We start from the raw sequence: 22,891 nt of genomic DNA on the forward strand, positions 1-22,891 counted from the left end.
TAAACCCCAAAGAACTGAAAATAGAAAAACAATGCAGAAAACCAAGGAAACAAAGAGCTGCTTCTTTGGAAAGATCTGTAAAGTTGACAAACCTCTAACAAGATTGACAAAGGAAAAAAAGAAACAGGAGACCTAAACTATCAATTTCATGAGTGCAACGGAGGATATCCCTGCAGACTCCCAGACATTAAAGAGATAATAAGGGACTACTAAGAACAATTCTACACACATCAATTTGGCAATTTAGATAAAAAGGACTAAATCCTCAAAAAGTACAAACTGCCAAAACTCACCCAACATGAAATAGATCATAAAAACAGCTCTATAACTATAAAAGAAATTGAATCTGGGGGCACCTGGGTGGCTCGGTTGGTTGAGCGTCCGGCTTCGGCTCAGGTCATGATCTCACGGGTTTGAGTTCAAGCCCCTTGTCAGGCTCTGTGCTGACAGCTTGGAGCCTGTTTCCGATTCTGTTTCTCCCTCTCTCTCTGCTCTTCCCCTGCTCGTGCTCTGTGTCTCTCTCTCTCAAAAATAAATAAATAAACATTAGAAAAATTAAAAAAAAAAAAGAAATTGAATCTGTAGTCAATGCAACACACACACACACACCTCTTAAAAAAAAAAAAGAAAGAAATATCTAGGCCCAGATGGTTTCACTGAAGAGATCCACCCAATGTTTATTAGGAGAATTATGTAGAAGAATTAATACCAATTCTATACAATCTCTTTCAGAAAATGGAATAGGAAGGAACACTTCTCAACATATTTTAGGAGCTTGGTATTACCAGACCCAGACAAAGACAGTATCAAAACACAACACAATAGACATATTTCATCTAAGTTATCAAATTTGAGGGCATGGAGTTGTTCATGATATTCCTTTATTATCCTCTTGATGCCCCTAGGATCAATAGTGGTGGTCCCTCTTAAATTTCTGATATTGGTAATTTGTATCTTCTTTCTTTTTGTTCTTGGTTAGGTTGGCTAGAGATCTGTTTATTTTTACCCTTTCAAAGAACAATTTGTGGGGTTCATTGATTTTCTCTACTGTTTTCCTGTTTTAAATTTCATTGATTTCTGCTTTAATTTTTATTATTTTTCTTTTGCTTGCTTTAGGCTTAAATTGCCCTTCTTTCTCTAACTTTATAAGATGAAAGCTTAGATTGATTTCTGATCTTTCCTCTTTTCCAATATATGCACTAGTGCTATAAACTTCCTCCTAAGCACAGTCTTCACTGCACCCTACACTTTTGATAACTTGTATTTTCACTTTTGTGTAGTTCAAAATATTTTAAAATTTCTCTTGAGATTTCTTCTTTGATCCATGTTATTCAGTAGCAGATTGTTTAATAATATCCAGGACTTTCCCAACTATCTGTTATTGGCCTCTAATTTAATTCCATTGTGTTTTGAGAACATACTTTGTATGATTTCTATTCTTTTAAAAATCTGTTCAGGTGTGTTTTTAAAAAAAAATTTTTTTTAACGTTTATTTATTTTTGAGACAGAGAGAGACAGAGCATGAACAGGGGAGGGGCAGAGAGAGAGAGGGAGACACAGAATCAGAAGCAGGCTCCAGGCTCTGAGCCATCAGCCCAGAGCCTGACGCGGGGCTCGAACTCACGGACCGTGAGATCGTGACCTGAGCTGAAGTCGGATGCTCAACCGACTGAGCCACCCAGGCGCCCCAATTCAGGTGTGTTTTATAGCCTGGAATGTGCTCTATCATGAATGTTCCATATAAGCTTTGAGAAGGATGCGTATTCTGCTATTTGTTGGATGAAGTATTCTATAAATGCCAATTAGATCAAGCTGATTGCTGGTGATGTTCAACTATATCCTTACTGATTTTTCTGCCTGTTTGACTTATAATTACTGAAAGAGAGGTGTTGAAGTCTCCAACTATAACAGTGTATTTGTTTATTTCTCCTTGGAGTTCTACTGGTTTTTGCCTCACATGTTTTGACACTCTATTGTTAGGGGCATATATATTAAAGATTATTATGTCTTCTTGGATAATGGACTCCTTTATTATTATTTAACAATCTTCTTTATCCGATAATGTTTCTTGTTCTGAAGTCTGCTTTATCTGAAATTAATATAGCTATTCCAGCTTTCCTTTGACTGTGTGAACATGGTATGTCTTTCTCTATCCCTTTATTGTTAAACTATCTTTGGCTTTATATTTAAAGTGGGGTTCTTGAGGCACCTGGGTGGCTCAGCTGGTTGAGCGTCTGACTTTGGCTTAGGTCATGATCTCACAGTTCATAGGTATGAGCCCCACGTTGGGCTTTGCACTGATAGCACTGAGCCTGCTTCGGATTCTCTGTCTCTCTCTTTCTCTGCCCCTCCCTGCTTGTGTTCTCTCACTCTCAAAAATGAATAAACATTAAAAAAAATTTAATAAAAAATAAAGTGGGGTTCTCTTAGACAACATATAATTAGGTCTTGTTTTTTGTTTTGTTTTATTTTGTTTTTTGTCTACTCTGACTGTTCCAGTCTCTTAATTAGAATATATTTAGGCCATTCACATTTAAAGTCATCATTGATATAATTGGCATAATATCTACTATGCTTATAACTATTTTCTATTTGTTGTACTTGTTCTTTCTTTTCTTTCTTTCCCTCTTTTTCTGCCTTCTTTTGCTTTGAGCATTTTACATGATTCTATTTTCTCTCCTTTCTTAGCCTACCAATTATACTTCTTTTTAAAAAAAATTTAGTCAGGGCGCCTGGGTGGCTCAGTCGGTTAAGCGTCCAACTTCGGCTCAGGTCACGATCTCGCGGTCCGTGGGTTCGAGCCCCGCGTCAGGCTCTGGGCTGATGGCTCAGAGCCTGGAGCCTGCTTCTAATTATGTGTCTCCCTCTCTCTCTGCCCCTTCCCCGTTCATGCTCTGTCTCTCTCTGTCTCAAAAAAAACAAAAAAAACAAAAAAAACAAAAAACGTTAAAAAAATTAAAAAAAAATTTAGTCATTTCCCTAGAGTCTATAATATATATTTACAACTATTTTAAGTCCCCTCTCAAATACTACTGTGCCAGTTCAAGAGTAATACATGTAACATACAAAGGACCCATAGCCCTCACAAAAATAGACACAGAAATCTTCAACAAAATATTACCAAATATTCAACCCAAAATTACATAAAAAGTGTTAAACACCAAAACCCAGTGGGGTTTATTCAGGCATGCAGGCCTACTTCAATATTCAAATATCAATTAATATAATCTACCACAGTAATGAACTAAAGAAGAAAAAAATCACATGACCATATTGACTCATGCAGAAAAATCATTAGACAAAAGCCAATGCCATTATTATAAAAACTCTCAACAAACTAGGAATAGAGGGTAACTTTGAACTTGATATAGAGCATCTACAGAAAACCTACAGCTAACATCATATTTACTGGTGAAAGATAAGATCAAGAATAAGGCAAGGATAACTGCTCTCATTACCTTTATGCAATGTGGTGCTGGAAGTTCTAGCTAGCAAAATAAGACAAGAAAAGGAAATTAAGGTATTACAGATGGGAGAAAATATTTTCAAATCATACATGTTACAAAGGACTTGACTCTAGAATATATAAACAACTCTCAAAACTCAACAGTAACACCAACATTCTTCACAGAGTTAGAGCAAACAATTCTAAAATTTGGATGGAACCAGAAAGGATCCCAAATAGCCAAAGTAACATTGAAAGAGAAAACCAAACCTGAAGGCATCACAATTCCAGACTTCAAGCTGTCTTACAAAGCTGTAATCCTCAAGACAGTATGGTACTGGCACAAAAACAGACACATAGATCAATGGAACAGAATACAGAACCCAGAAATGGACCCACAAACATATGGCCAACTAATCTTCAACAAAGCAGGAAAGAATATCCAATGGAAAAAAGACAGTCTGTTCAGCAGATGGTGTTGGGAAAACTGGACAGTGACATTGCAGAAGAATGAACCTAGACTCCTTTCTTTCTTTCTTTCTTTCTTTCTTTCTTTCTTTCTTTTCTTTCTTCTTTCGTTCTTTCTTTCTTTCTTTCGTTTTTTAATTTTATTTATTTATTTTGAGAGAGAACATAAGCAGGGGAGGAGCAGAGAGAGAGAGAGAGAGAGAGAGAGAGAGAATCCCAAGCAGGCTCCGTGCTGTCAGCGCAGAGCCCGACATGGGGCTTGATCCCAGGAACCATGAGATAATGTCCTGAGTTGAAATCAAGAGTTGAATGCTCAACCAACTGAGCCACCCTGGTGCCCCTAGACCACTTTCTTATACCATACACAAAATAAACTCAAACTGGATGAAAGCCCTAAACATAAGACAGGAAACCATCAAAATCCTAAAGGAGAAAACAGGCAACAACCTCTTTGACCTCCACCTCAGTAACTTCCTACTTGACATGTCTCCAGAGGCAATGGAAACAAAAGCAAAAATGAACTATTGGGACCTCATCAAGATAAAAGGCTTCTGCAAAGTAAAGGCAACTGTCAGCAAAACTAAAAGGCAACCAATGTAATGGGAAATGATACTTGCAAGTGACATATCAGATAAAGGGTTAGCATCTAAAATCTGTAAGGAACTTATCAAACCCAACACCCAAAAAACAAATAATCCAAATGGGCAAAAGACATGAATAGACACTTTTCCAAAGAAGACATCCAAAAGGCTAACACACACATGAAAATATGCTCCCCATCACTCATCATCAGGGAAATAAAAATCAAAACGACAATGAGACACCACCTCACACCTGTCAGAATGGCTAAAATTAACAACTCAGGCAACAACAGATGTTGATGAGGATGCAGAGAAACAGGAACCCTTTTGTACTGCTGGTGGGAATGCAAACTGGTGCAGCCACTCTGGAAAACAGTATGGAGGTTCCTCAAAATATTAAAAATAGAACTACCCTACGACCCAGCAATTGCACTACTAGGTATTTATCCAAAGGATACAAAAATGCTGTTTGAAGCACATGCACCCTAATATTTATAGCCGCACTATCAACAATAGCCAAAGTATGAAAAGAGCCCAAATGTCCATCAACTGATGAATGGATAAAGAAGATGTATCAATATACATTATAGAATATTACTATATTACATTATAAATCTTACTCAGCGATCAAAAAAAAAAATGAAATCTTGCCATTTGCAACAACATGGATGGAACGAGTGTATTAGGCTAAGTGAAATAAGTTTGTCAGAGAAAGACAAATATCATGCGATTTCACTCATATGTGGAATTTAAGAAACAAAACAGATGAACATAGGGGAAGGGAAGGAAAAATAAGATAAAAACAGAAAGGGAGACAAACAATAAGAGATTCTAAAATATACAGAACAGACTCAGAGTTGCTGGTGGGGTGTTGGGTGGGGGGATAGGCTAAATGAGCAATGGGCATTAAGGAGGGCGCTTGCTGGGATGAGCACCGGGTGTTATATGTAAGTGATGAATCACTAAATTCCTGAAATCATTATTACACTGTATGTTAACTAACTTGGATTTAAGTAATAATTAATTAATTAATTAATTTTTAAAAACTCAGCAGTAGACAATCCAATTAGAAAATGGACAAAAACCAGATGGTTTATCAAAAAGAATACAGAAATGGCAAATAACACAATAAAATATGTTCAGCATCAATAGCCATTAGGGAAATGCAAGTTAAAACCATGATGAGGTATCACTACACACTTACGAGAATCATTTTAAAAAATAGTGACCATAGTGGGGCGCCTGGGTGGCACAGTCAGTTAAGCATCCAACTCTTGATCTCGGCTCAGGTCGTGATCTCACAGTTTGTGCGTTCCAGCCCCACATTGGGCTCTGTGCTCATGGCGTGCAGCCTGCCTGGGATTCTGTCTCTCCTTCTCTCTGCCCCTCCCCTGCTTGTGCCCTCTGTCTTCTCTCAAAATACATAAATAAACTTTAAAAAGTTTTAACAAATAAAAATAAAAAATAGGAACCATACCAAAAGCAGATCAGGATGCAGAAAAAACCGATCATTCATACATTGCTGGTGAGAATGTAAAATAATATAGTCACTCTGGAAAATAGTTTGTGTCTTCTTAGAAAACTAAACAGACACTAGCAATCGCACTCCTTATGGAGAAATGAAAACTATGTCCATACAAAAACCTATACCTGAATGTTCACAGCAGCTTTATTTGTAATAGCTCTAAATTAGAAACAACTCAAATGTTCTTCAGTAAGGGAATGGTTAAATATAAAAAATGGTTAAATATAAAAATGTGGTACATTCTATACTCTGGAATAAAACTCAACAACAAAAAACCCAAACTATTGATACATGCAATAACTGAGTGGATGTTGAGGGCATTCTTCTGAGTGAAAAAAAACGCCAAACTCGAGCCAGAGCCAGGAGTAGTGGGGTGGACAGAAGGGAGGGGGGAGAGCGAGTGTCCTTCGCAGCTTCCCTCTCAAGCCACCTCCAGGTTTCTGGCCTGGGTCACAGCATGTTAACCTCCCCCCTTCACCCTAATAATAAAGGACGTTGACAGGCACGAAGTTGTTCTGCAGCCTAGGCTTGGTCCATCACCCCTAAAAGGCGGAGCTAAGCCCCCTCTACGCACGTGTCTCCGCCCTAGAGGCGGTGTATTGGAGAGTGGTTCTCACACTCGGCTGGGTATCAGACCGGCCGGCTGAATGGGGTGGTGCCCGGGGAAGCTGTGTTCCACAGGCTCTTCCAATTCCTGATGTGGCCAGCTAGGCAGATCCTTCAGAGCAGCCCTCATCTCTCCCTGCTCTTCACCACAGCCCCTCCCTGTCCTCATCTCCTGCCGCCACTAGTCTCCCCTTCTCTCACCTCCTTCGGGCCCTTGCTCACATCTCATCTGGTCAGTGAATGCTTCCCGTTCCAGCCATTTTAATATGGCAAACATTCTGCCTTTGCTCTCCCACTGCCCTCTGCCCTGTTTACTTTTCTTCCCACACTTATTTCCCTCTGACAGGACAGTGGTGTGCTGGAACTGACTCATAAGAGCTTGCAAAAGCCTATTACACTCTTACAAGCTCTGCTGGCTGGCCTAGCCATCATTAAAAATCAAATTACACAAACTTAATTAAATTAATGATATTAAAAACAAAGGCAAAAAATGCTCAAACTCATCACTTCGTAATTGTTTGCTACCTTTTGCTATTTATTATCTATGTTCTTGAGAGTCTTCACTGTTGTAGAAATATATAATCATATGCTACTATGCATTTCCATTCAATTCTCTATTCAGTGACATCTCATTGGTAGCTTGAATTCAGCCCTGGTAGGAGTATTCACACCCAAACATAGGTACGTTATAAATCAGGTTTATTATTTTGTTGATTGTCTGTACCAGGGGTTGATCATGGCCCAAATCCAGCCCAACTACTTTTGTAAATAAAGTTTTATTGCAACACAGCCATGCCTACTCATTTGCATACTATCTGTGGCTGCTTTCACCCTACAATAGCAGAGCTGAGCAGGTACAATTATATGGCCTGCAAAGCTTGACCTGTTTACTACCTTGCCCTTTACAGAAGAAACTTGCCCACCCATGGTCTAGCCTTAACATCTAACGGAGGAGATGTAAATAATGCAATTAAATGTAAACACATATGTCCTGTCTCTAGCTAGTACATTGTAAACAGCACACACACCAAAAAAAATTGAGAAAACATACTGCCGGTATTTGAAAACTGATCCAATACAGCAAATAAGTCGATATGTCATTGGTGAATAAGTGAAATTCCAACATTTTATTCTTTCACTTTTTTACTTTCTTCCTCCTGAAAATGTCAACATTTATGTTGGAGCTACATTTGTTCATCCATAACAACCATAGATTGGCTATGGATAGGAGTTAGGCAAGACCCAGGAAAAGCATACTGTTAAGAATGAACTGGCTCTTTGGAATTTACAATAAAGAGTATTATAGAATTTTATTATTTTATATCTGTATCAGTAAAATTTATAATACACACGCATAGGTAAACACATTTTGCTTTACAAGCATGCGTACTGTTTTGTTTCCCCTCCAGCAGAATGTAAACTCCTTGAGAGGAAGAATGTTCTTTTATCCCAGTGCTTAGAACAACACCTGACATGTAGCACGTGCACAGTCAACATAGGACGGGAGAGAACAGATGAGCATAGTTGGGTACCCCTGGTTTCATGCATTGACTGTCAGACCTTAAATTTCCAGCTCCACCATTATCCACATGTGTGGCCTTGAGTAAATTATTTAACCCCTGTGAACCCTGGCTTCTTTATTTAAAAAGAGGAGACAATTCTCTTACCTCACAGGGAGGTAAGAGAATGCCTCTGCCTGGCACCTATTAGGGTTTTCCACAAATGGGAGTTTCCTCCTCACCCTCGCCCCTGCCACACACATACTCCTTGGAGACCCAGCCCTGCTGCTGTCACAAATTTCAGTGATGTCACAGCCCCCCTCCCTGGAAGCTCCAGCACAGCCCTCCTGACAGCCAGCCTGAGTGCTGGCCGAACTGAGAGGGGCAGGGTGCAGGTGGTGCCTGATTCCAGTCTTGCCCCAGATATCTGTCTTTGAGGCCTCACGGCCCCAGTATGAGTCCATCAGCAAGGAAGAGGCCCAAGAATAGAATGGTTTCCAAGGTTGGACTTGGGAACGGACATGGAGGGGGTCCAGTCACACCCAGAGCAGGGGCCATCCAGCCTGGGGGAAAGGGAGAGGTGAAGGGTGAAGAGAGATCAGGAGAGTTAGAATGGTCTCCCCATTTCTGCCCCAAACCAAGACAAAAATCCCAGTCTAAGTTTGGTCAAACCACGCTCAGCCAAATGGAACAGCATAATGGAGGTGTTCAGGGGGATTCCTCCTATATTAGCGCTCTCTCTGTGTCTCTCCGTCTCTCTGTGTCTCTCTCTCAGCTACAAGATGAAGAACCACGGGACAAGATACCGCAACCTGTCAGCAAAGCAATTAGGCGGAACCGACTTAAGATGGTGAGATGCCCCATTTTGGTCCCTCCTGGTTGCCAGGCTTCTAGTGACCCAGAAGTCACTAGGCCCAGCCCTGACCTGAGTTGAGCCAAAGTCTAGGTGGGTTGTGGGAGACTACAGAAAGCTGAAGCTTCTCTTTTCCTTGTTTCTTGACCCCGGCAGGTATTAAAAAACTTGTCGCTCTTGAAGCTGCTCAAGAGCTCAAACCCCCGGATCCAAGAACTGCATAACTTGGCCAAAAGGTGTTGGAATTCGTTGCTCAGAGTTCCGAAGATCCTTGGGATCTCCACCAGGTGAGCTTGGCCCACCATGCCCCCACCACAGACCCTACAGCTATCTTTACTAGGAATAGGCACAATCTATATATGCTAAGAAATTAAGAAAACCTAATTTTTACAAAGGCTCTGTGAGAAAGGTATTTATTAGCCCCATTTTACTGATGGGGAGCTGAGGCTCAAGAGATAAAGCGACTTGTCCCAGCTACCTGAGCTGGTAAGTGGCAGAGCTAGGATCTGAAGCCATTCCTGTGTGATATCAGAGCTGTGGTCCTAATCATGGTCACAATCATCAAATTATGGGACTAACCACCAGCCAGGGCACCACCCGAGCAAGAGGGGCCACTCATCCTCCTCACCCTCAAGTCCACACAATGCAGAGATTCACCTGCAGACCAGTCACCTTACTAAGGCTTGGCTTCCTCATAAATCATACCAGAATATTAAGAAAGTTGACATTAGGCACCTGCTAAGTGCCAGGTATATGCTAAGCACTTCACAAGCATTTCCCAGTTACATAATTCTTCACAATTAGGTAGATAGAATTATCCCAGTTTTACAGATGAGAAAACTAAGGCTCTTAGAGGTTGAATTTCTTTCCCCAAACGCACAGATGGTAAGAGGCAGAAGCGAATTTGAACGCCAGTTTGTCGACCTTGAAAACCTTTGCTTGCAAAGCCACTCGGCCACTTTGCTGCCCCCTACTTTGGGGAACTGGTGTGAGAGAGTCCTGGGCCTGGCGTGTAGCAGGCATTCAAGTCACAATGGTGGCTATTAACAGTACTGTCATTATCTTGAGGCTGAGTCCTCACTGATTCACACACTGAGCTAGGACAGTGCCACCACTGTGCAGAGAACCCAATGGTTCTCTACAGAGAACAGACACCCTTGGGGAAGGTCTCCTGCCAGCACTGAATACCTCTGGTTAACACCCCCTCTCTGGGCTCCTCACTCTGAGCTGGCCTCCTAGATGCCGGCAATCAGGAAACACTGAGCTGGTAAGGTCAGGCCTATCTCATCCCACAGTTTCCCAACCTGTTCAAAGCAGCACAACCTCTCTTCAAGTATCTGTCCTCAAGCCCCAGCTGTGTTGTTGGGTGGAAAGGTATCCTGCCCTCACCCTGCCCCTCCCAGAGCGGAGAGGGCATTTGAGATACCTCCCCAGAACCTTAAGGTTTCTTGGAACACAATTTGAAAACGCTGGACTAGTTCACCCCTTCACCTGAAATCCAGAAAGGAAGAACCCTGGCCAGCAGCCCATGCAGACAACATACAGTCCTAGGGGTCCTAGCAACCTCTCCTGGCCCTTCGCCATCCTTATCCCATCCCGTGCCTCCAGGCACATCCCCTGGTGGTGAAGCTTCTCTTCTGGTCCTCTCTAGCTTTCCTCCCTGAGCTGGCCGCATAGCAACTCTCTCAGGGTTGGAGGGTCGGGGCCTTAGTCCTGCTCTGCTGACTGTCTTCCCTCCCCCTGCCAGGAGCAGTAATGTCTGCGATAGAGTGGAACAAGATAATGAAGAGCTCCAAGAGGCTGGGTGCCCCGAGAAGACACTGGAACCCAAGAAATTACAGTCCACAGGGGAGCTCAAGCAGGGGTTGGGGGAGAGGAACAAGGCACAGGAGTCACCTGCAGCAGTGCTCCAGGGCAAAGAGCAGATGGAGCCTGAGCTCCCAAGGACATCGAAGGATCATGGCCTGACCGCTTTCCCTGGAGCCCAGGGAAGGCAATCACCTAAAGGAGAACCCCGCATCATCTTCCTGAAGACCTACCAGCACAAAACTCCCATGGGGGACAAGCAGCAGCTGGAGGCAGCTGACCAGTGGATCTGGTTTGAGGGGTTGCCCACCCGAATCCACCTCCCCGGGCCTCGGGTGATGTGCAGATCGTCCACCCTGCGCTGGGTCAAGCGCTGCTGCACGCGATTCTGCTCTGCGTCACTCGAGCTGCCCATGTGCCATCCGTACAGAGTGTGACGACACCACTGCCAGGCCGGGGTGAGACCTGGGCCCAAGGGAGGCCTGGAGATGGGTCCCGGAGTCAGGGGCTCATGATCCAGACTCTTGGGGACTGTGGCTAGCAGTGCTGGGGGGGGGCTCCTCCTGCATGCCCAGAGAGTTGGGGGGAAGCCATTGACCAAGGCCACATGGCAGGGAGATGACTAGGCTGGGGCCTCTCAAGATCCAAGCAGGGGTTCTGGGGAGGGGCACTGGAAGGTGGGTTCTAAGGTGGGTCATCTCACTGCCTGGAGGCCTCAAGAGGGTCCACAACTGCTATGGCTCAGAATCTCAGTCAGGAGTCTGAGTAAGGGACTTCAGGGATTTCCAAATGAAGGGGGGGGGGGGAAGGGGGGACAGTCAAGTAGATCTCTGCTGTATCCTTTCCCCTTAGACCAAACCATCACCCACATTTGTTGCATTTATTCATGCCTCAAATAAGATTGACTCTGAACAAAAAGTTCAAAAGTTCCTTAGCGAAAGAAAGAAAGAAAGAAAAAGAACAGAAAAGAAAAAGAAAAAATACTTCACCAATTGAGGTCCCAAGAGAGGAAGGGGTGATGGGCTTGGGGATCCAGCTGAAAGGAGGCTTCCCCTTCACAAAACCCCCATCCCCAACCTGCTGGACTTAGGGCGCCCTGGTCCTTGAGCCCGCTCCCGGGGCGGCAGCTCCCCCTAGCGGCCGTCTTGGCTCCTAACACCAAGGTCTCTGCTCACAGGTGGTGTGACCTTGGACGGGAGCCAGAGGTGTGACAACGGAGACGGCGCAATCATCTGAGCGGGAGGGATGGGCGGGAAAATTCACGAGTGTACAAATAAAATCTCCCATAGGAACTGAAGAATATTACCGCCAGTTCTTCCTGTTTGGGGCTGGAAAGGATGGAGGAAAGAGGCCCTCGGCGGAGGTGGGGAGGAAAAAGTGTGCATCACGATTTTACGTTTCTTCCACTCCATTCCCAGGTCCCTATGGTCAGTCTAGAACGTGGCACCCAGAAGCCAGCGAGCTACACCCCTCCACACCTCTGCGAGCTGGCCTCTCGAAGGATGCATTCTATGAAGTCACAGAAAGGGAACATCTGTCGGGTGCTTTCTGGGTGACCGGTACCTCACAATGGCCCTGCAAGCCAAGGAGATGAGGAGACCGTGACGCCGAAACAGAAGGTGATTTGGCCAGGCTCACACGACTAGGGGGTGGCGGGGCCAGAACTCTAATCTAGAAGTGCTGGCTGCTCCCCATTCCACCTTCCGAAGAAAGGAAAAGGCACAAGGGAGCATCCCGCCCGTATTCACGCGCATTGCGGCCCGGTTATTGCAGCATCGGCTGTCAACAAACCGACAGCAGCTGAGCCTCAAAATGTGCCCAGCCTGGGTCAAGGAAAGCACCCAGTCAGGCCCCGAGTCAGTACTTCCCTACAGCTCCCGGGTGACACGGCACGCCCACCCTCCAATCCCAAGCCCAGTCGTCCCCTGTCTGCAGGAGCCATAGCCCTGAACACGCAGTTGGGGAGAGGAAGAACCAGGGAGCCGGGGTTTCTGGGGATCTTCCCCTAGAGGCGGGCTGCGCGGTGTGGCGCCCTCAAGAAAGCAGCGCAGCGATCGAGGGGCGCAGAGCCCTCCCGGGAGGGACCCAGGCAGTGGTGGAGAGGCCTAGATGCGGAGGAAGGGCAGGAGGGCCTCCCCGGGACACGCCTGCACCCTCCTAGGCCCCAGCGCTCCACTCCGTGACTGCGCCCAGCGGGCCTGCACGGGCCTGCACCGGCACAGAACGACCCCGTAGCCCTGGGCGGCGCGGCCACGGCCGGCCTGAGCCTGCGGGTGTGGGGCTGCTCGGTGCCGCCCCGCTCGGCTCTCCGCGAGCCGGCGCCTGGGCGCCACGATCCCCACTCCCGCCTCCCTACCTCTACAGCGCCACTCCCCCTGCCGCCTCCACCCCGCAGCCTCCACTCCAAGCTGTCTCTCCGCCCGGCTTGCACGCCGGCCCACTTCCTGCGTCGTCGCCATTTCGGTTCTTTTGCTGGACATCCTCAATCCCATCAGTCTTCAAAAATCACCCCTACTCCATCTTTCCCCCCCAAGCCCCTTCCATTTCATCAACCTTCGCCTGAAGGTTTGTCCCAAACGCTGTCAGCAAGCAATCAGGGAAGCGCGCTCCCAACCAAAACACACCGTGTTGGGGACCCCCTGCACTCGTCCTCATGAGAGCCCGCCCAGGGGACCCCAAGTGGGTAAGGTGTGAGCCTGAGCAAGACTGGCAGCTACCCCTTTGCCGCATAGACAGTCAGAGTTGGGTCCAGGGTCAGCGTCAGCTGATGGACTGTGTCTGTGTCCTGAGGCTGGGATCTGTCATGTCCAGGGCACCTCTGGGCGCTGGGCAGGGGTGGGGGGGGGGGTGGCAGGGAGGCAAGGATGCAGGCACTTGGGCCTCAGGCAACGTGCCTCCCACAATCCCACAGCTGGGTTGTCCCCTTACCACCTTCCCTGTGCTTGACCACTCCAATCTGAGGCTTCTCTTCTGGGCTCAGTTAGAGCCTGCTTTTTGGGGGCAGGAGGCTGCAACAGATCTCAGAGATCACAAACCACTCCAGAAATGGCTCCCTACCGGTTAACTGTGGGAAAAATTAACTTTAAAGTGTTGGATTCAGAGTGACTTTTAAGAAGTCACATGATCTCTCTGAGCCTATTTCATTTTTTTATAAAATAGGGACGGATATGGGGCACCTGGGTGGCTCAGTCAGTTGAGCGTCCGACTTTGGCTCAGGTCACGATCTCACGGTTCATGGGTTCCAGCCCCGCATGGGGCCCTGTGCTGACAGCTCAGAGCCTGGAGCCTGCTTCAGATTCTGTGTCTCCCTCTCTCTCTCTCTGCCCCTCCCCTGCTCATGCTCTGTCTCTCTGCCTCTCAAAAATAAACGTAATAAGAAAATTTTTTTAAATAGGGATTGATACTAATATCCATTCCAGAGGGCTCTGTGCAAATCAGGCTTGATGCAGGTAAAGCCAGTTTGTAGGGTGTTGAACAAATGTCCTTTTTTTCCTGCCTTCTTCCTGGACCTGTGCCATAATAAAGCCCCTTGCTTCCCACTCGAGCACTTACCTAACTGCTCACCTTTAAGGGAATTAGCTGCTTGTTAAAAAGCCAATCTTAGGTTCACGTTCACAACCTTTTGATATAATGCCACCTGGATTCCAGAGACTGTCCCTCTCCTACTCTGAACCACCTGCCACTAAACATGATTGGAATGTGCAGAGGATGAGGCTGTTGAGGCAGACAGACCTAGCTTCTCACCAGCTGTGTGATGCTAGGGAAAGTTGTTTACTCCTAATCCTCAGTTTGTCTGCAAAATGGGGAAATAATGGTGCCTCGCTCATTGGATTAAGTGAGAATAAGTCACTCTGCAGTGCATGGCACATAGGAGTGCAGTACTCGGTAGGTATACCCTGATCACGGGCGAGCCTACCTCCCCATCTAACAGCTGAAAACACTGAGGCTTGGAAGAAAGGTGTCTCCTCCATAAAAGGAGGAGGGATGGGGCAGTGGCCCAGTAACTGCTTAGATTTCTGGATGCCGGCCACCGGTTAAATGCTTTGCACATATCTCATTGAATCCTCACAACACAGAGAGGTGTATCTTACCCTCATTTTAGAAACAAGGAGAACTACGCTGGGGTGGGGGCGGGGGGTGGGTGGGAGTTAAACAGCTTTTCCAAGGCCTCACGGCTAGTAGTGCAACCCAAGACTTCACCCCGCACTCCAGTGCGGCTCTCTCGTCATCTAGCCTTGGCCCCTACAATTCTGCCTTGCCCTGGGAGTGGCAGGACAGGGATCCAAACTCTCGGCAATCTGGACCCACTCCTGGCTCAAGGCTGTTTTCACCACCACTTGCTACTTTCTTACAGAAACCTTCAAGCAAGGCTTTGATTCCCTCTCCACAGAGGGCCTCTTTTGTGCTCTGAATCCACCCCCACTTCCCTTGCCCCTAAGGCTCTGTGCTCCTTGGGCTACAGATACAGGGAGGAGATCCATGTCTGTGCACAGACTGCCCCTGGGGACCGCCAGAGGAAGCTACTCTGATCTGGGAGTCACTGAGCAGTCGAAGAAACTCTGCGTCCACAGGAGCTGTGCCCCCATAGGATTCATGGGGACCTGGAGCTTCCCACCCCATCACCCCCCACTTGCTGGCTGCCATCCTGGCCCCCATTTAGCTCTGATCTGGAAAGAGCTGCCTAGAACTAGGGGTTAGGGGCACCCTCGGAGTTAGACATCCCTTTCTCCTTTCCCATCTTCCTTCTGGGTCATAAATGGCTTTGAGCACCACCTATGTACTCATCTCCACTTCTCTTCTCCAAAGGGAAGTTGGGAAGTGGCAGGGAAGGGGGGTGGGATGAAGAGAGGTTCAGACTTTAGACCCCTAGAAAGTCAAGAGATAACACCATCTCCGTGGCTGGGTGGTGGTAACTCTCCCTTAGCCTCTGGAAATAAAAACTTCCTGCAGTTACCTGTTCATTTGGAAATGTGGCCATATTTCATATATCGTCTACCAGTTTTTCTTAGAAAGCTCGCAATGTTTACAAAGCACTACGCATCCTTTGTATTTAAAACAATACAGTAGGATGCAGAGGTATGATTATAAAGTGACAGACTTGCACGTCCTTTAACTATTAATGTCTTCAGAACGAGTTTATTGTCAGAACCAGAGCCCAAATCCTGGGTCTGCCAGCTCCTAACACATAACCTTGGGCAAATGCCTTAGTTTCCTCATCTGTAAGACACGGATGGTTCCTTCCTATTTCCAAGTGTTGCCATGAAGATTAAGTGAGCAACATGTAAAGTACTTAGCCCACTGCCGGACATCTATTAAGCACAGCTACTTGGGGAAACAACGGTGCCTTGCTCATTGGACCTGCGACCTGCACAGCTACTTATTACTAACATGGCAAACGTGTTCCTGCCACTGCCCAGTTCTCTCAGGAACTTGCCTCTAGACACTGCTTTTATGGTCACTTTAGAAATCGTAACAATTTCATTAAGGTCACAGATTTTTCACCCCCAACTGTCATTCAGCTCAGTCACTGTATTGTTGGAGAAAAGAAATCGGCTCCCCTGATGCCGGGCAAAGTTTGCCCAACTTTGGCAAAACCAAATTACCACTCAAGGGGCAAAGATTCATCATTACAGAAGATATGCAGAAGAACAGGCACAGTTCTCTGAAGGAAACTCCCAGAGAGGTGAGCCAACACGGTTGGGGCAACCAGCCCGCAGCTGACCAGGGGAGACAGCAGCCACATGACATGTGCTCTGGTGCCCTACCCGAAATAACATTAGCCACATGCCTTTATGGTTTGCGGTGTCTGGGGGAAATCCATCCACCCGAGGGGAGTCTTCTCAGCTGGTCCTACCTCCGGGACCCTGTAGCCAGGATCCGAGTCCCATTAACCAGCTGCTTCCTTCCAGCCTGGCCAGAGCACCAAGTGACTGAGGTGCCTCACCCTCGCACTTTCCCGTCTCCACTCAGGCACGTTCAGTCTTAAACCTTCATCCTGTCAGCCTCACCTCCCTTTTCTGCAGGGCTGGGGCCCAGGAGGCTAGAAAGGCTTCCTGGGCAGAGAGCAAAACCCATTTGTGAAGACCTAACACTGTAAGCTGCACGCTGACTGCTCTCTTGGGCAGGCTCTGGGCGACCGAAAGAGGAATACTGATGGTTTCAATACAGAAGTGGGTCTAGACCAAGTGTGTTCCACTGGACACATTCAGAAATCAATGGCAAGAGAGAAAGGACACTGAGTCATGGCACTTCACCCAAGACATAACACAGGAGGCTGCAGATGAAGGGGGTAGGACATAGGAGTTCCCCACACCTAGTATTTTAACCAAATGAAAGAATAATCTGGGGTCTAGGAGAGAAAGTGACCTAGTCATTCTTTACAGCTCCCCGTCCGACCGTGTGGGTCTCTCGCCGGCCCAACTGCGGCACTACAAAGTAAGCACAGGCAGAACCGTGGAAAATACTGTATTTATGTACATAGGAGGGACAGCTGCAAGCCCCTAACAGAGGACAGGCCACCCCAAAGAAAAATCTTAGCAGCAAATTTCTATCTCCCTCCGCACTCCCAGCACAGCTCAAGTTGGAAGGCTGGGCCTCCTGTCTCTTGGCACCCATCATACCCTTCCCACTGTAGAATTCCCAGTAAGGCAGGGAAAAGGAACTATTGCCAGAAGTGAGGCCCGGTGGGAGCTGGGGTGCCTAGTCATTCCTAGAGAAGAGGCAGTGACTCTATCGTGAGGGGTGGACCAGGAGCAATGCTGGGACTTCTTCTCCGGGTCCTATGGCCTGCTCTGTTAAAAGCTGGCAGTAGAGAGAACTGGAAGAAAGTTAGTCATGGATTCATGGGCGTGTGCACACATGCGTGCAGCAGGACACGGGTTGTGCGTCTTCCTTGTGCTTGATGCCTCCGTCTGCCGTCCTCTCCGTGACGGCAGCCTAATCCTCTGCACCTCTGCCTCTCTGAGGCTATGGATCCAGAAACCAAGTGTTTCTCCAAACAGAATAGCTGCGGTTCAGCAACATGGCAAAGGTAACAGCTGTCTCGGGGGAGGTAAGACAGATGACTAGAAGAGTGGTTTGCTCCAATCAGATATCCTTGATTTGGTTCTTTTTTAAAATAACAGGCTGGTGACAGGTATAGTGGCTCAAGAATGACATGGTTCCAATTCTGTTATTACCCTGAAAGAGGTCCCCTTGCTGACCTCCCAGATAGCAACGCTTCAGCAGGCAGAGGCCATTCTTGCGGCTGTGGTTCTGACTGCTACCTGCCTTCTTGACAGGGCCTCGCTATCTCTCCACCAACAAGACTTCACATTTCCAGGGTTCCTCTCACACCTGGGCTGGACCTCTTCTGGAGAGTCTGAACAGCCCAAGGTGTTGGGGGGCAGGGCGGGAGGGAAGGGCGCCAAGTGCCCAGCAGGGTGTCCAAAGGACCCGATTCTAGACATTGGATTTAGGGGCTGAGTTGAGGGGGATCTCCTTGAGCTCCGTCCGCATGCACAGGTACTCCCCGATGACAGCCATGAGCGCAATGCACACGGCTTGGACCAGCCACCAGGTCAGCGCCGAGGGGAAACGGGAGCTGTAGAACCAGCAGCCCAGGAGGTGAAAGAAATGGACAGTGACAGTGAAATCCAGACACTGCTTCCCTCGCCGGATGAAGTACAGCAAGCCCAGAGCACTGTGGGGAGAGGACAGCAGTGAGTTGTCACTGGGTTGTCCTGGCCTTAGATCATTTGGGGAGTAGGGACAATTAGGAGAACAGCATAGTGGTGGGAAGCAAGCAAGAGAAGCGTGAAGCGGGGGTTCCACTATTAGATGCCTAGAGAGAGCTGGCAGGTAATGCGGGGGGAGGATCGGGCTGGGCAGAAGAAAAACCAAAGTACAAGCTTGATGAGAAATGGCGACTGTCACCCAGGGGAATCCTAGGGACTGGTGGGGACTGCAGCACCCTGAGGCACACGTGGACCATCCAAAGTGGGGACCACAGAGACCTGCAGCTGGGCAAATCCTCATGCCGGAAGGTTGGCCTGGGATCAGTCAATCTTCCCATTTTCCAAGAGAAGCCAGAAATCTGGATTTATTTTTTTAACATAAAATATCCTGACTTTCAACTCAGTGGAAAAATGTTTTAAATGCCACTTGGGGGATGGTAAAACAGAGCATAATCTAGGAGCCAAATTCAGGTCATAGTCAGCCCACCCGTTTTTCAGTCTCCAGTGTGAGGTTAAGAATAGTAATGTGCAAGGTACTGTTTTAAGTATTTCCCACAAATGAATTTGTTTCACCCTTAAAACTATGAAATGGGTAATATTATTCGCCTCATTTTACCAAGGAGGAGACTGGGGCTTAGATAGATCAACCTGTCCAAAGTCACGAGACTAGTGGGAAGCTGAGATTCAAAGCCAAGTAAGTCTGCCTCTACAGCCTGAGATCTTAACCATTATGCTAAACTGCCTCTCAAAGGGCAGGCAATGGTCACGGGTGACCTTAAATGTTACCCAGCCAAACCCCTCAGTGTACCAACGAGGTGCCCGAAGCCGAGAGAAGGGAAGTAACTTGGCCAATGGCACACAGACCAAGAACAGAACCGACTTCTCCTGACCCCCAGTCCCACCCCTTCCTCACCTCGTTCCACAACAGGGAAGTGATCTGAGATGGAAGCTAACCCCCAGGCGGCATGCAGAGGGATGTAAGAGCTTTCCAGCTAAGTCAAACAGCAATGGAAGGAGCCCTATAATGGAGCCAGTCCCAGAACCGGCCTTTGCCACCCACTTTAGTCCACCATGCCCCAGGAATAAGTGCCAGCCTGTCTCATGTCCAAATTGAGGAAGTTAGTTCCAGTGCTAGGACCCCCAAAAGCTGGAGAGCAAAACTGGTGATACTCACCAGGTGAGGGCGTTGAGGATGAAGGACATCATGGAGAGCCGGCCTGGAGGGGTGGAAAAGCCCAGGATCTGAGGGGGAATCACAAATGGAGATATGCTGGAAAAGTGACTTGGCTTGGCAGAGCTCCAGGCTCCAGGACCTCCCAAGGAACAATCATTCTTCCCAGAACACAAAAGGAAATAGGTCCCTGCATCTGTGTGTCAGCTTATTTCCAACAAGGTGCTTTCACAGACCTCCACTACAGTATCTCACTGGACCCCAAACAGCAGCCGGGAAGAGACTTACAAAGGAGAAGCAAAAGTTCAGAGAAGTAACTTGCCCAAAGTGATACAGTCAGTAAACTGCAAGAGTAAGGTCAATTACAGGGTTCAGTAAACTGAGGCCCCACCAGCCAGACACCTAGTTTTGTAAATAAGGTCCCAGGGAAATGCTACCACACCTATTTGCTTAGTACTGACGCTGGCTGCTTTTGCACCACAATGACAGAGGTGAGTTGGTGAGAAATCTCCTGTTACCTTGCCGAGGGCTACACAGAGAAGCAGCAGCAGGAGCAAAGATTCCATTCCGGATCTCCTGGCTCTGAGAGCTGTGCTCATTACCATACACCACAGCTGCCTCTCAGATGCTAAGATCTCATAGCCCTCCTTGACTATAAAGCACTTTCATCTTCCTAGGCACCTCTGGGGTCTCTGGGCTTCATAACATTTTGCTGAGCATTATTCTGCCCAGTTTCCAGAAGAGAAAACCGGCTCAGAAAGGTGAAGCAACTTGCCCAGAGTCCCACAGCTAGTATATCTGGACCTAGATTGGATGCTAAACCTCTCTGAATCCAAAGTACAGGCTCTCTGCGTTGCAGTCCATAACCTCTCCACTACTGGTCTCATGATTTTGCAGACAGGAAAACTGAGGTTCAGAGGGGACAACACTTGGCCCACATCACACAGCTAGTAAGCGGAATTTCAACGGAGGCCTGATTCCAAAGTCTAAGCAGTTTCCATCATACCTCCGTGAATGTTCTTTTATCCACCCCCCCTCTTCCGTTTGGCACCTGAGAATCTGGGGCCCAGGGAAGTAAAGTCACTTTCTCAGTGTCAGACAGGAGATGCATCAGGTTGCCTGGAACGCAAAGCTGCTCCTTGACATCCAGGCCCTTTCCTTTGAATAATCTGCTTCTGTTAACAGTCACTAAATTTTATGGATAGGGCACCTGAGGCTCAGAAAGATGAGATCCCTTCCCCGGGACCACAAAGTAAGATGGTGGTCCAGCCAGGTCTGGAGCCCAGTAGTGTCGGACCACAAAGTACACCCGACGAGGCCGAGACTCCGCCCGCGCTGGCCCAGAGACCCTACCTCGGCGTCGAACATCTGGTCCAGCGAGGGACTGCTGCGCACCAGCCCGTCCACCAGCGCCAGCCACAGGCCCAGCGAGCCGTAATAGACTGTCTGCATGAGGACGATCTGCGACAGGATCAGCAACGGGTCCCACACGTAGCTGCGGAACTGGCCCGCCATGCCGGCCCGCGGGGCCCGGCCGCCACCCGGGGCCTGGGTCAGCGCCGCCGCGCCATGGGCCCCGGGCCGCCCTGGCACCTGCGAGGACACACGCCGGGCCTCAGCCAGGGAGCCGTCACCATGGCAACGCCGCCCCGCCCGGGAGGAGGGACTGGGACGGAGGGGGCGAACCCATTCCGGGAGCGGGGGTGAGGGCGGGGCGGGCAGACCCATTCCCAGAGTAAGGGGAAATCCTGCCCATTCCGGCTGCTAGGGCCCCGCCCGTCCTCAGGCTTCTTCGGGGTCCACTTACCGGTGACGGACTCGAGGGTCGAAGTGTCCGAAGACGGCCCAGCCTCACCGACTGACCCCCTAAACAGCGCTGACAGACAGGACCATGGAGGAGAAGCCCTACCTGCCTAGAGAGGCAAAGATCCAGCTACAGCGGCGGAGCCGCGACCGCGTAGGAAAGAAGCGTTTCCGGGGAAGGCGGTGGAGGGGGCGGGGCTGAGGTTGCGCAGGCGTAATGGACGCAATCTTCGGCCGAGCCACCTAAACTGGGTACGGGCCGCGGGGAAGCGAAGTATGCACATGCGCAAGATGAAGAATGAAGGCGAACGGAAGTGGGGCACGTTAAGCGGTAGAGCTTGCGTGCCCTCTACAGGGGAGTCTTGAAGACAAGAGGCGCTACCAGGAGAATAGGGAGCGGGGTGGGCAAGAGCAAGGGAAAGATGTTTTAGGAATTAACAAGTAGATAAGTGCTGACTCTACCTTCCCTCTCCTAGTTAAAGTCTGGGATAACTTTAAATGAACCTGCCAGGTCTTCCACACATGATTTTGCCACGGTTCCCGTTTGACAGATGAGTAAGGCTCAGAAAAGGAAAGCAAGGTACCGCCTCAAAGAGTTAGAAGACAGAGTTAGTGGCAGTCAGGATTAGAATTCACGTGCCAACATCGCAGCATTGATTTCGTGCTACTGGATAACAGCAAGGTTTGGACACGTACGAATGGGAAAGTCCCTGCCCTCTGACACAACCTAATTATTAGAAAGGCAAAGTAGTGAATGTTTTATAATGTGGGTATCAGTTTGTATTTATATGTACATATAAACTTAAACTAGAAGACAGGACAGATTCTGAAATCATAACCTGGGAGCAGATTCTGACCCTGCCTTGCCTCCATGACTGCTTTCTTTCTGCTTTTCTGAGTCCACATAGTGTAGACGGTCGGTAAATATTTGCTGAATGAGTCAAAACAGAGGAAGAATAACAGCAAATTGATGAATCACGTTCTTCCTGCCCCAGCAGATCAAAACCCCTTAACCTCATTGAGTCTAGATCCCCCTTCTCCAGAATGGAAAGAAAGGAAGTAACCGGTTCCAGGAAAAGAATCTGGGTTTTAGAGCCAGCTCCACTAGCTGTGTGACTAGCAAGCTACTTCCTTCTTTAAACCCCAGCTTCCCTGATTATGAAATGAGTTAGACAAGATTAACGTTTGCCAACATTCAATCTACCCTCCACTAATTAGTTTCCCATTAAAAAAACTTCTAGAAGACTGATGTAACTGCCAATCAGAACTTCTGAACAGCATGTGATAATCATATTATCACCTTGAGTTGATACAATTCCAGACAAGAGTAAAGAAAGGTGAGACCTTATCAAGAGTAAGTATGTGATTTCCCTTATCATTTAGAAATACTGTAAACAGTTCCCTTGGACTCCAGTTTGG

The 22,891-nt window shown here is 47.7% G+C and overlaps 2 protein-coding genes across 3 annotated transcripts in view; one reads left to right on the forward strand and one right to left on the reverse strand.

Annotated features, from left to right (window-relative positions):
* The window catches only part of SYS1 (SYS1 golgi trafficking protein), a 35,075-nt gene extending 13,441 nt beyond the window's left edge, over positions 1 to 21,634 (reverse strand). The window contains exons 1-4 of one of the 2 annotated variants that reach the window (XM_047068350.1): positions 21,477 to 21,634; positions 21,023 to 21,262; positions 19,673 to 19,740; positions 17,234 to 18,464 (exon numbers count right to left, since the gene is read on the reverse strand). In XM_047068350.1, the coding sequence (XP_046924306.1) occupies positions 18,224 to 18,464; positions 19,673 to 19,740; positions 21,023 to 21,184 (471 nt within the window). In that variant the 5' untranslated portion in view covers positions 21,185 to 21,262; positions 21,477 to 21,634 and the 3' untranslated portion in view covers positions 17,234 to 18,223. Of the gene's footprint in view, positions 1 to 17,233; positions 18,465 to 19,672; positions 19,741 to 21,022; positions 21,263 to 21,476 lie in introns of those variants that run through there. The other variant, XM_047068351.1, reaches the window with a different exon arrangement.
* On the forward strand, positions 8,739 to 12,060 carry TP53TG5 (TP53 target 5). The gene is given in 5 exon segments (XM_047068352.1): positions 8,739 to 8,974; positions 9,134 to 9,264; positions 10,725 to 11,214; positions 11,961 to 11,998; positions 12,000 to 12,060. Coding segments are annotated over 5 exon segments (885 nt in total). The 5' UTR covers positions 8,739 to 8,809.
* Positions 21,635 to 22,891: the final 1,257 nt, after the last annotated feature.

This window comes from Lynx rufus, unplaced genomic scaffold (assembly GCF_022079265.1).
Source record: "Lynx rufus isolate CCGP_SWC_20201006 ecotype Redwood Valley unplaced genomic scaffold, mLynRuf1.p SCAF_8, whole genome shotgun sequence".
Classification (NCBI taxonomy): Eukaryota; Metazoa; Chordata; class Mammalia; order Carnivora; family Felidae; genus Lynx; species Lynx rufus.